General features: G+C 45.0%; 1 protein-coding gene across 1 annotated transcript in view; it reads right to left on the reverse strand.

Annotated features, from left to right (window-relative positions):
• Positions 1-12,500, reverse strand: part of stxbp5b (syntaxin binding protein 5b (tomosyn)) — a 65,815-nt gene that overhangs the window by 24,048 nt on the left and 29,267 nt on the right. The window contains exons 5-7 of the mRNA XM_063223889.1: positions 7,489-7,623; positions 3,572-3,635; positions 1,881-1,964 (exon numbers count right to left, since the gene is read on the reverse strand). Of these exons, the coding sequence (XP_063079959.1) occupies positions 1,881-1,964; positions 3,572-3,635; positions 7,489-7,623 (283 nt within the window). The remainder of the gene's footprint in view (positions 1-1,880; positions 1,965-3,571; positions 3,636-7,488; positions 7,624-12,500) is intronic.

Genomic DNA, 12,500 nt, shown 5'->3' on the forward strand with positions numbered 1-12,500 from the left:
GGAAGTGCAAAAAGAGAAAAAAAACAAAATGCTAACTTCAGCGATACTTACAAAGTGTTTTTTGCAATGAGGACTTTCAAGCACAGGAAAGATAAAGCAAGATTTTTTTATTTTTTTTAAATAGTTTAACATTTTGTAGAAAGGGTAGTTAAAATAAAGGGGAACAGGAAAGACAAAAGAAGCCTTTTTAAAAAATAGTTAAGAATTTGTGGAAAGGGGGAGTTAAGATATTCTGTGAAGTGAAGTACGCTGTGGTAAACAGGAATGCTAAATCAAAGATATCCTGAAAAGATCAAAGCGTCCTGAAGAAAAGGACGACAAAGCAAAGATAGATATTCTGAATAGTTCAGAAGGTTTCGTAAAAAGAGAAGAGCATGGTAAGGAAAGCCATTCAGCCACATCAAACAAGAGAGTGACGGTGCATTCACACCAATGCCGCGGACGTCCACTTAACATCCACTTCACATGTCCGTTATCAGTCCGAAACGGTTAGAATACATGAAAAGAAATCATGTCTTGCACACAGGAGCGTGGTGTAAGCGCTGCGCATGTCCGTCGCGACCGGACATGTCTGCGTTGCTCCTTGTAAATAGAACTCGAGTCTATTTTCCTGCGCGGATGTCCGCGTTCAATGTGCGGGCTCCATTGAAAATGAATGGCTGCTACCCGCAGATAGAACGTGGTCGTTGACTGTGCAGTGTGTAAGGCAGCTCGCGAACCTCTCGGACTCGCGATGCTCCCGGAGACGTTACGTGAACGCGCATATCTTGGTGTGCATGTACCGTGAGTGTGTGAAAATGTGCATCAGTACAGAGGAACAGGCAGTGGGGGGCAGACGGAGCACTGAAGCCATCCAGCACAGGTGCTACTAATTAGAACTCATTACGCACACACGCACGCACACACACACACACAAGCACGCACGCACACACGCATGCACGCACAGACATACACAAACACACACCCGCAAGCATGCACGGTCACACACATGCACGGACGCACACACGCGCGCGCGCGCACACACACTCACACACACACACACACACACTCACACACACACACATACACTTCATGCCAGTGCTTTGATGTCCCCTTTGAGAGACTGAGATCCACCTGCACATGCCCACTCAGCAGTTCCCACGCACAGAGGAATGCCACAATCTGTTTCTCACACACACACACACGCTCACACACACACACACACGCACATGCACAAACACACACACACACACACACGCACAAACACACACACACACACGCGCGCGCAGAAACACGCGCGCGCACACACACAAACATAATACACACTTCTTTATGGTTGCATCATAGCTCAATGAGCACATACACATGGAACAGACATGAAACCATCAGACGCAAATATGAGATAAAGCTCAGAAAAAGCGTATGGAAGTCAAGGCACGCACACACACACGCCAAAGTAAAGCTTTGAAGAGGATGCAAAGAATGAAACAAAGCCTTGAAGACACACACATCTTTTTTACATTACATTACATTGCACTTAGCTGACGCTTTCATTCTATTCAAAGCGACTTATAGTTATTATTTTTCAGGGTATTGGTTACAGTCCCTGGAGCAATGTGGGGTTAGGTGCCTTGCTCAAGGGCACTTCAGCCATGGATGGAGATATAGGAAGAGGTCAGGGGAGATTCGAACCGGCAACCCCTAGATTGAAAGACCAACTCTCTAACCACTAGGCCACGGCTGCCCAATTATTTAATTATCAATGTTTTGTAGACAACATACGTCCCCATGCTTAGTGGTCTACTTTTTCCCACTTTCTACGCACACACACATGCACGCACGACACGCACACCATTGAAGAGGCTTCAGTAGGGGATGCATGGTATGCTTGCTCATCTCACCTCGTCGTAGCTGTAGCGGTAATCTGCTTTCTTGGTCCTCAGGTCCCACAGCACCACGATGCCACACTCAAAGCCAATCAGCAGCTGGGGGAGTTGCCAAACAGCAGAGGAAATTCAAGTCACTGTTCAATTTGCATGACGTTTTCAATTCCAAATTAATAATTCCAAACTCAATAGTTTGGGATTGAAAAATATGCTGAAAAGATACTAAGCAGCCAACCATGTGAGCGCATTTTTTGAGTGACAGCAGTTTCCAACAGTCAGAGGTTGAAGAGTGCACAGCCAGGGGCGCACAGCCAGGGATTGTTCACAAACGGGTCATTTCACGTGAAATCAGACAATTTGGGACCCGACCCACATGGATTTCAATCATACTTTGTATGCCTTTTTAGTAGCAAGGTAGCACCCCAGAACTGCATTTGTGTGAATCTGACACAAATATGAAGGGAGAAACAGACTAGCAAAGGTTTACATATGAGGGTAGGACACTATATATTCAGCCTTGATTATATCAGTCAGTGTAAGTCACAAAAAGATGTCGGTGGTGTTGTTTAAAAGCACTTTTCTGGCTCTACAAATTACAAAAACAGCATGGAATACAATAACCCTCAGAACATGAATTATGATAAATTGAAAAATTACCCACACGGGAAACCCATGTAATAAGGTGAATAGCGAGACCAGGCTAGTCAACATGGGCTAGCTGCCAGTAATCAGGAATACAGATGCATGCAGTATTTTTGCATGTGTGACTGTGTACAGTATGTACTGTATTTACGATGATTTATGAGAATGCCTGAGTGGCAATGCATATGTGTACACATAGTCAATGTTCAGTGTTGTCAGATTGGGTGGTTTCGGATTCTAATTGGTCTGCTTAGGATTGCCGTCTGCAGGTAAAAATTAGCCAGGCAGCGCCCTCCAAGTGACGCAACACCTTCGGCGTTGCAACTAGTCAGGTCAAGAGCAATACAAGTACTTTCCGAGTTCCCGCAAATACGGGAACTCCTTTCACTTTGTGGAGAAGCAAACAACCATGAGCAAACTAAGGGAGGAGAGTCAACCATGCAGTTTGGGAAATGTTAATTGTTATGCTCTTGGGCAGACCAAGTCTCAAAGAGATTTGAATGTCGATGATAATCAGGCTAGGTAAAAATGGCACTTAGCAGAAATCATCGGCTGGAAATTATCAGCCTCATCTGGCAACCCTGTAAATGTTGCAGTGTTAATGCAACACCTAGGGAGCAACACCAACTAAAAGAGAGCTCAATGCGACACACTTGGTGTTGAATTAGAACTACAAAACCTTTGTGAGTGTACGCTTGAGTGACTATGTGTGTATTTCCAAGTATGAGTGTGCAACGGAGCTATGGAAAGAAAAACAAACAAACAGTGTCTACAGAGCTTCTTTAAGTATCTCTCTACTCTCTGGTGTCTGTGTACAGTTTGTGGCATTCGTCTACTATGCGGCCGACCCGGGTTTGACTCCCATCCCGGGTCCTTTTTCCGGTCCTTCCCCGACTCTCTCTTCCCACTCGCTTCCTGTCACCATCTTCACTATACTATCATGAATGAAGTCAAAAAGACCAAAAAAATATCTTTAAAAAAAAGTATGAGTATGAGTGTGCAACGGAGCTATGGAAAGAAAAACAAACAGTGTCTGTGTACTGTACTGTATGTGGCCAACGTACCTTCCCCTCGTCCATGGGGTTGTCGCTGATGTGCACCACAGGCCCAGGATGAGACTTTGTGGACCTGCAATAGAAGAGGAGGCGACAGTGGAGGCACTTTAGCACTTCAGGGTTGCACTTAAACACCTGAGTGTCTTAATTTAGCTACAGGGGAAGCTGTGCTTCCAAAAGAGTGTTAAACCAGCAGACACAGTCGTCAACACACACACACACACACACACACACACACACACACACACACACACACACACACACACACACACACACACACACACACACACACACACACACTATTCGGAGCTATATACCCAGCTCCCCTCACACAAAACACAACACCCCCCCCCTCCCCACTCCATCCCATCCCACCTCACCCCACCCCCAACCATTGCTGCTTGTTGCCATGGTAACAGGAGTGCAGGCAGCAGAGGAGGGGAGGAGAAGGGAGGAGGAGGGTGGAGGAGTGGAGAGAAGGAGTGGCGGTGTGGGGATGGCTGGCTGGTGGCTGGAATGTGCTGTGTCACTGCAGCGCGTGCTGTAACGTCGGCACCAGGGGCTCAGCCTCCCTCCCTGCTTTCCTGCCTGGCTGGCTGGCTGGCTGGCTGACTGGCAGTGTATGCTTATAGTTTCGGAGAGAGAGGTCCGCACACTTAAAATCCTTTATGTTTTCTTTTATTATTTCATGGCTGGATTACGTTTCGAATTCAAGTGGACCTCTCCCCCCGAAACTACAGTCAGCCTTTGTCCTGCACCTTTTCCTGGGATGTGCACAATCCTCACCTTCAACTGGCGGTGTATGCTTGTCTACAGGGCTCTAAATTAACACCAGCCAGCCAACCAGACACATACTGGTGAAAATTGAGTTAGGCAAGTAGAAAAGAATACTTGCTAGCCACTTTGACCCATTAGTGAGTGTGTGTAAGCAAAACGAAGGGCGACAATGCTCCACGAATCGTGTCGCACATTCGCAGAGCGGATAGTGCAGCCTTGCGTGGTGCGCATGTGCAGATAGCATTACATAGTGCAGAATAATAATGGTGCACTTACAGGAAATATACAGAACAACAAGTGCAGATGCAAAGAAGGGTTCGTTTTTTTTAAGTAGAGTACACACACACATACACATGTCAAGAGTCTGGCCTGGGGCTAGGGCAGCTCAAGCTATATCTAGACTATAGACTCTGTCTGTCTGTCTGTCTGTCTGTCTGTCTGTCTGTCTGTCTGTCTGTCTGTCTGTCTGTCTGTCTGTCTGTCTGTCTGTCTGTCTCCATCTGCCTGCTTGTTTGTCTGCCTGTCTGCCTGTCTGCCTGTCTGTCTGTCTGTCTGTCTGCCTGCCTGCCTGCCTGCCTATGTGAACTTGCCTGTCTGTCTGTCTGCCTGTATGCCTGCCTGTGTGAACTTGCCTGTATGCCTGCCTGTCTGTCTGTCTGTCTGCCTGTCTGTCTGCCTGCCTGCCTGCCTGCCTACCTGTGTGAACGTGCCTGTCTGCTTGTCTGTCTTCCTGCCTCGCGTGCATAATGGGCATAATGGGAGCTGCTGCATCATGGGAAGGAGGTCCTGAGGAGGCCAGCCTGTCCTGGCTCTCACACAGGCCCTTCGTGCTTCCTGCATCTTCGTTAAACTTCGTGACAAGGGTCGCACAAGGGTCTGAAAATCTTAGACGAGCCAGAACGGAACCAGATATTTCACAGCCTGTCCAATCAATCAGAATCGCGGGGCGGGATTGCGGGGTAGGGCATACACAAGTCAGTGGTTGAAGTGGTAGTGATTAAAAATAAGCCACGTGAATTCTCCAATCAAGTTCGAGCTGTTTGAACACACCCCGGCCTTTCCAGAGCTAAGCGATTGACAATGTTCCAGATGGTAACAACCATCGTGTGAGAACCAGGTTATGACCAGCCTGTCCAGAGGTATCAACCCAGTTCAGAAATGAATACTCGTACAGACAGGATCTTTTCTATGAAGAGTGGTTGATACGTATAGCCATCCTGATGTATACACACTTTAGACACACTTTCTGAACCCAGGAGGGAAGAACAACATGACTACACCAACAGCTGCAGGGGCAAAGGACAAACAGGCAGGAAGTTAGCCAGCCAAAAAACAACACAGCAGGAAAGAAAGAAAGAAAGAAAGAAAGAAAGAAAGAAAGAAAGAAAGAAAGAAAGAAAGAAAGAAAGAAAGAAAGAAAGAAAGAAAGAAAGAAAACGAACAAACTCAGGGACAGAGAGACTGAAAAAAAACGATGAAATAAAGAAAGGTGGAGGTGGAGGTGGAGGGAAAAAAGAGGTGGGAGAGAGAGAAAGCAAATGAGAGATTGAAGAAACCGATTTAAAAACGGAAGCGAGAAAATTAAGACAAAGATAGCTGGGAAAGAAAAGGTACATGAGAGAGGAGGGGGGCAGTAAGAGGCAGTGCTGAGGCGAAAGAAAGAGAGAGGGAGGTGAGGGGCGAGAGCGAGGGAGAGAGAGAGGGAGGTGAGGGAGAGGGAGAGGGAGGAGGAGGGGGAGGTGAGGGGCAAGAGCGAGGGAGATCTCCCCATCCACATCCATCTTCCCATGCTCTCGCTCCTGGGAAGCCCTTTCTCCTTCGCTGCCTTCGCCAGTCTGGCTATGGGGCCATAAATCTGTCTGTCCTTCTCGCTCTCCTCTCCTCTACTCTCCTTTGGCTCTCCTATCTGTATCTGCTCTCCTATCTGTATCTGCTCTCCTCTCCTCTCCTCTCCTCTCCTCTCCTCTCCTCTCTCCCCTCCCCCTGCCCCACCCAAGGAACTCCCACACAGCAAACCCCCTGGCTCTCCCAGCGTCCGTTCACACCGTTCGGGGAGGAGAGGGTGATTACTCGTTTTGTTTTGAGAGTCTTAAATGCTACTTTAGGTGATTGAAAAGTGTCACATAAAACCCTTCCTTTAGTTACGGCCCCCACGGCCACGCACACACACCCCCCACCCAACCCCGACACTCCTCACCTTTGTTCAAGGTCATATTTAAATTCGGTAGCGAGGGGGGGGCGTGCCTGTGGGGGTGCGGGTGGGGAAAAACAAATAAATAGACGTACTGTATACGACTCCTTTGACTTGTTGGTCAACATCTATTGGGCTTGACCTGACAAGACTACAAAAATCAGGAGAGTGCCTTGAGAAACACGAGCAATGGGGGAGGAGGGCAGGAGTGGGAGGAAGAGGAGGAAGAGGAGGGCAGGAGAGGGAGGAAGAGGAGGTCAGGAGAGGGAGGAAGAGGAAGTGGAGGGCAGGAGAGGGAGGAGGAGGAACGTGAAATATTCATGGGCTACACATGGGGCTGCGTGCTGGAGGGTGTGTGTGTGTGTGTGTGTGTGTGTGTGTGTGTGTGTGTGTGTGTGTGTGTGTGTGTGTGTGTGTGTGTGTGTGTGTGTGTGTGTGTGTGTGTGTGTGTGTGAGTTTGAGTGTGTGTGTATGCATGTGTGCGTGCGTGCGTGTGTGCGTGTGTGTCTGAATAAATATGTGGGTGTGTTTTTGTGTGCGTGCATATGTGAGTATGTGTACGTTTGTATGACAGTGTGTAAGTGCGTGTGTATGAGTACAGTACCGTACAGTATGTATGTATGTATGCATGTGCGTATGAGTGTGCGTGTGCGTGTGCGTGTGCGTGTGCGTGTGCGTGTGCGTGTGCGTGTGCGTGTGCGTGTGCGTGTGCGTGTGCGTCCGTCTGTCTGTCTGTCTGTCTGTCTGTCTGTCTGTCTGTCTGTCTGTCTGTCTGTCTGCACGTCTGCACGTCTGTCTGTACGTCTGCACGTCTGTACGTCTGTCTGTACGTCTGTCTGTACGTCTGTCTGTACGTGTGTACCTGCATGTGTGTATTAGTGTCTGTTTGCACACTGTGTAAATGCATATGTCTGTCTGTGCGTGTGGAGGGGAGTGAGGCGGTGCGGAGAGCTCTTACAGTTCGATGGCTTTATTCCACATGATGACGTAGCCTGAGAGAGTGAAGGACTCCACGTTGACAATGTGGATGTTCCCTCGTTCCGTGCCCACGTACAGCCATTTACTCTGGAAGGGCAGATGGAGGAACGTAATCCTACAGGGGGAGAGCGAGAGAGAGAGAAAAAATATAATATATAAACTTTATTACAGGCTCAAGGCCCACATAAGAGACAGCAAAGTACATAGATCAATTAAAACAGTACATCACACATTCATAAATACACATTTTATACAAAAAAATATACTATATACATATGGATTAGTGAAGGCAAACATGCCAGTGCTCCCAGATTTCAGACATGTACCTCACAGAGCTAGGACTTGGATCTACTATCTGAACAATAAGCTCATTTGTGGATTTATCCAGCCTGTTCATAAACTTGAAGGTGAGATTTCTCACCAAAGCCATGAAAGTAGTTAGACCTAGTTTGCAGAACAGCTGGCTTGCTCTGGTACTCCTTGGCTTCTTCAGGAGAATCCTGAGACAGTCATGATAAGCTACTTTTAGCTTGAACAGGCTCTCCTTCTTGTATCTAATCCAGAGTGGAGCTGTATAAAGAGGGGAACAATAACTTCTTAACAGGTTGATTTTAACATCTGTAATACAGTGATGGAATTTTCTAGCCAGCATGTTGGCTTGGACATATAGAACTCTCCTCTGTCTGCTCGTGTCAGCATCATCCTCCATCGTATCAGTTAGGATGTGCCCCAGATATTTTGTGGTATTAGCTACTCCCAGCTCCTCTCCAGATAGATAGAAAGAAGGGAATTTAATTTTCAAGTCATCTTTTGGTCTACAGATCATAACCACGCTCTTCTTTGCATTACATTTAATATCAAATTCTACCCCATAATCAGAACAGAGATTAAGGAGTTGTTGGAACCCACTGCTACTAAGTGATAGGATGGTTAGATCATCTGCATAAGAAAAATGGTTAATCAACATTCCGCCAACCATACAGCCGGTTTGGCATGCCCATAACTGCCTAGACAGGTCATCCATATAGGGGTCATTTCACGTGAAATCAGACACTTTGGGACCCGACCGACCCGGATTTCAATCATACTTGGTGTGCCTTTTCAGTAGCAAGGTAGCACCCCAGAACTGCACTGGTTTGAATCTGACACTAATATTAAGGGAGAAACAGACTAGGAAAGGTTCACATGTGAGGGTAGGACACTATACATTCAGCCTTGAATATATCAGTCAGTGTTAGTCACAAAAAGATGCCTGTGGTGTTGTTTGAAAGCTCTTTTCTGGCTCTACATATTACACAATCACCTTGGAATACAACTACTCTCAGAATATGAATTATGATGAATTGAAAAATTAAAAATTGAATATCTAAAAAACGTATATTTTAAAATGGCCAGTTCCTTGTCCAAACGTAGCCGGCAATGTCATGAGCAGCACCTAAAATGCTGGTGTTCGGTTTGTTATTCATTTCAGAGAGAAGTTGACTCACAAATATGGCATCATACAGACCACTTACTAATAATATGGTAATACCATAGTAGCATCACATGACAAAACAAAAACAAAACAAAAATGGTCAGTGTCCATGGTCCCAGGTTTCAGAAACTAAGGCAGATGTCCATTTATACACACCAAATGATGATATGTGAATGTTTGAACATTCCTTCTCTGTGTACCTGTGCCATCTTCCCTTTACCGTACTTTAAAGAGATAATCAATGGCTACACTCTCATTTTGTACTCTACCAGTGCATTTGAAGCAGCAGCTGTGTCTTTTGCAGTTACAGGTTCCACTACTAGAAGCACATCCTGATGATCCATGACAAGTCTATCTGGTCTGAAGGGAAAAGTGAAGGAAGGAGATGGCCCATGAGGATGCAGGAAGTTCAGTTTCACCTCTCCAGTGCTCGGCATACATTCCTCAGCACATGCTAGCCACCAGTTGCCATCATATACAGCTACAACATACCCTTTGATGCTTGAAAATGTAACACATTCCTTAACTGAGCTCACTCTTTCAACTCTGCCTTCTCTGAATGCTGAAAATGGCCTAACTTCCACTGTGTCCATTGACAATGGGCAGAAGCTGTGTAGTTTTTGAGTACCTGGAATAGTTCTTGCAGATTCAAACCTTTTCAACAGGTTCTCAGCTTCATGATCATCTCTGTTGTGGCAAACTGGCAATGGATGTTCTTGACATTATCCTTGACAAATTCAAACAGTTGGTATGGCGTTACAATTTAATTGTCAATAGGACGTTGCAGACTTGCTCGTGCAGCAAGCCATTTAACTGTCCCTCCAACGCCATCACATGGACCTTTGCCATGTGATGTGGCAAAAAAGTGCCACTCTGCAGGTATGTGAAAATCTGCCTCGTGGTGGCACAAATTTGTTGTGTTTTTAAGGTTCTTATATTGTGCAGCACAGCCATCAGAAAAAATATAGGATCTTCTTTGGACGTTCTGTCATTGATGAAGTGTCACTGAGGAACTGAATTAGGAGCTTCTGAAACAGATGTACAGCAATTGTATCATGAATGTTGCAGTCTGAAATAACAACAAAACAGATTTTTTTCCCCAGTTTCAACTGATCTTGGTAGTAGCATACAAATGGATGGATTGTGGCCTGCACTGGTTGTTCCAGTGAAATGATTGAATAGCATCTTGAATTACAAAACTATGGTTTTAAAAACGTTCCTGGTTCAAGGGAGTCAGTCAAGGATAATGTCAAGAACATCCATTGCCAGTTTGCCACAACAGAGATGTACCATCATGAAGCTGAGAACCTGTTGAAAAGGTTTGAATCTGCAAGAACTATTCCAGGTACTCAAAAACTACACAGCTTCTGCCCATTGTCAATGGACACAGTGGAAGTTAGGCCATTTTCAGCATTCAGAGAAGGCAGAGTTGAAAGAGTGAGCTCAGTAAAGGAATGTGTTACATTTTCAAGCATCAAAGGGTATGTTGTAGCTGTATATGATGGCAACTGGTGGCTAGCATGTGCTGAGGAATGTATGCCGAGCACTGGAGAGGTGAAACTGAACTTCCTGCATCCTCATGGGCCATCTCCATCCTTCACTTTTCCCTTCAGACCAGATAGACTTGTCATGGATCATCAGGATGTGCTTCTGGTAGTGGAACCTGTAACTGCAACGGGACGTACTTATACATTATCTACAAAAGACACAGCTGCTGCTTCAAATGCACTGGTAGAGTACAAAATGAGAGTGTAGCCATTGATTATCTCTTTAAAGTATGGTAAAGGGAAGATGGCACAGGTACACAGAGAAGGAATGTTCAAACATTCACATATCATCATTTGGTGTGTATAAATGGACATCTGCCTTAGTTTCTGAAACCTGGGACCATGGACACTGACCATTTTTGTTTTGTTTTTGTTTTGTCATGTGATGCTACTATGGTATTACCATATTGTTAGTAAGTGGTCTGTATGACGCCATATTTGTGAGTCAAATTCTCTCTGAAATGAATAACAAACCGAACACCAGCATTTTAGGTGCTGCTCATGACATTGCCGGCTACGTTTGGACAAGGAACTGGCCATTTTAAAATATAAGTTTTTTAGATATTCAATTTTTAATTTTTCAATTTATCATAATTCATATTCTGAGAGTAGTTGTATTCCAAGGTGATTGTGTAATATGTAGAGCCAGAAAAGAGCTTTCAAACAACACCACAGGCATCTTTTTGTGACTAATACTGACTGATATATTCAAGGCTGAATGTATAGTGTCCTACCCTCACATGTGAACCTTTCCTAGTCTGTTTCTCCCTTAATATTAGTGTCAGATTCAAACCAATGCAGTTCTGGGGTGCTACCTTGCTACTGAAAAGGCACACCAAGTATGATCGAAATCCGGGTCGGTCGGGTCCCAAAGTGTCTGATTTCACGTGAAATGACCCATAGGCATTAAATAAGGCTGGAGATAAAATCCCCTCCTGCCGTATCCCATTACTGACATGAAAAGGTGCAGACAGAGTGTTCCCCCATTTAACCAGCACATTTTGATTAGAGTACCAGAAAGCTAAAATTTGTACCAGACTGCTGGGGACACCCCTCTGCATGAGCTTATTAAACAATTTAAAATGATTTATGCGGTCGAACGCCTTGGACGCGTCGATAAAACCTAAAAGCATACTAGGGCCCTGACTTCTATATGTCTCAACAATCTCTTTCAGTGCGTAAATACATTGGTCAGTGCTATGCTTAGGCTTAAAGCCAAATTGATTATCGGTGGTGGATATACAGGCACTTATTTTGTCAAGAATTAGACTTTCAAGAACTTTTGAGATAATACTGGTAAGGGCTATTGGTCTATAATTATCAATGCTACCAACCTTGCCAGTCTTGTCCTTGATTACTGGGACAAGAATGACTGATATCATGGAATCAGGCAATATACCATGACACACCAGTCCAGAGAAGCAAATAGACAGAAGGAAGAAAACCTTGAATTGGTTTGAAGTATTCTTTTTTTGTGTGTGTTCAACATGCCTATGTGTTCATTATCGAATTTTGTGCTGCCCATTCAGAAAATGGTCCTGTTGATTAATATTTATCATCACCATCACCTGCCATTCAAGTCAGGAAGTTAAAAAAAAAACCTTCTGCAACTACTCAAGGTTTTCTTTTCTCTTGAAGAAGTCTGGCCCTAGCCAAGCCCTCTGTAAGCTTCCACTCAATTATCATTTCCCTGCACCAGTGATTGTCAAACGGTGGGCCTTGAAACCATTTTCTAAAAATCAAAACAATATTTGTATGTGAAAAGTCTGACGCATTTGTATGAAATTTGTGAAAACACAACTTCTGTCGACAGGTTTATATTGTGAGGGTGGTCTTAGTGCCTGTACTTCTACATGCATTATGTGTTTGTAGCGTTTGAGTGTAATGGGCTACACATTTTGTCATGCTGTATTGTCTGACTGTTTCTTTTACGACACTCGCTCAAGGACAACGAATTAGATTTAGCATCTA

This window comes from Engraulis encrasicolus, chromosome 19 (genome assembly GCF_034702125.1).
Source record: "Engraulis encrasicolus isolate BLACKSEA-1 chromosome 19, IST_EnEncr_1.0, whole genome shotgun sequence".
NCBI lineage: Eukaryota > Metazoa > Chordata > Actinopteri > Clupeiformes > Engraulidae > Engraulis > Engraulis encrasicolus.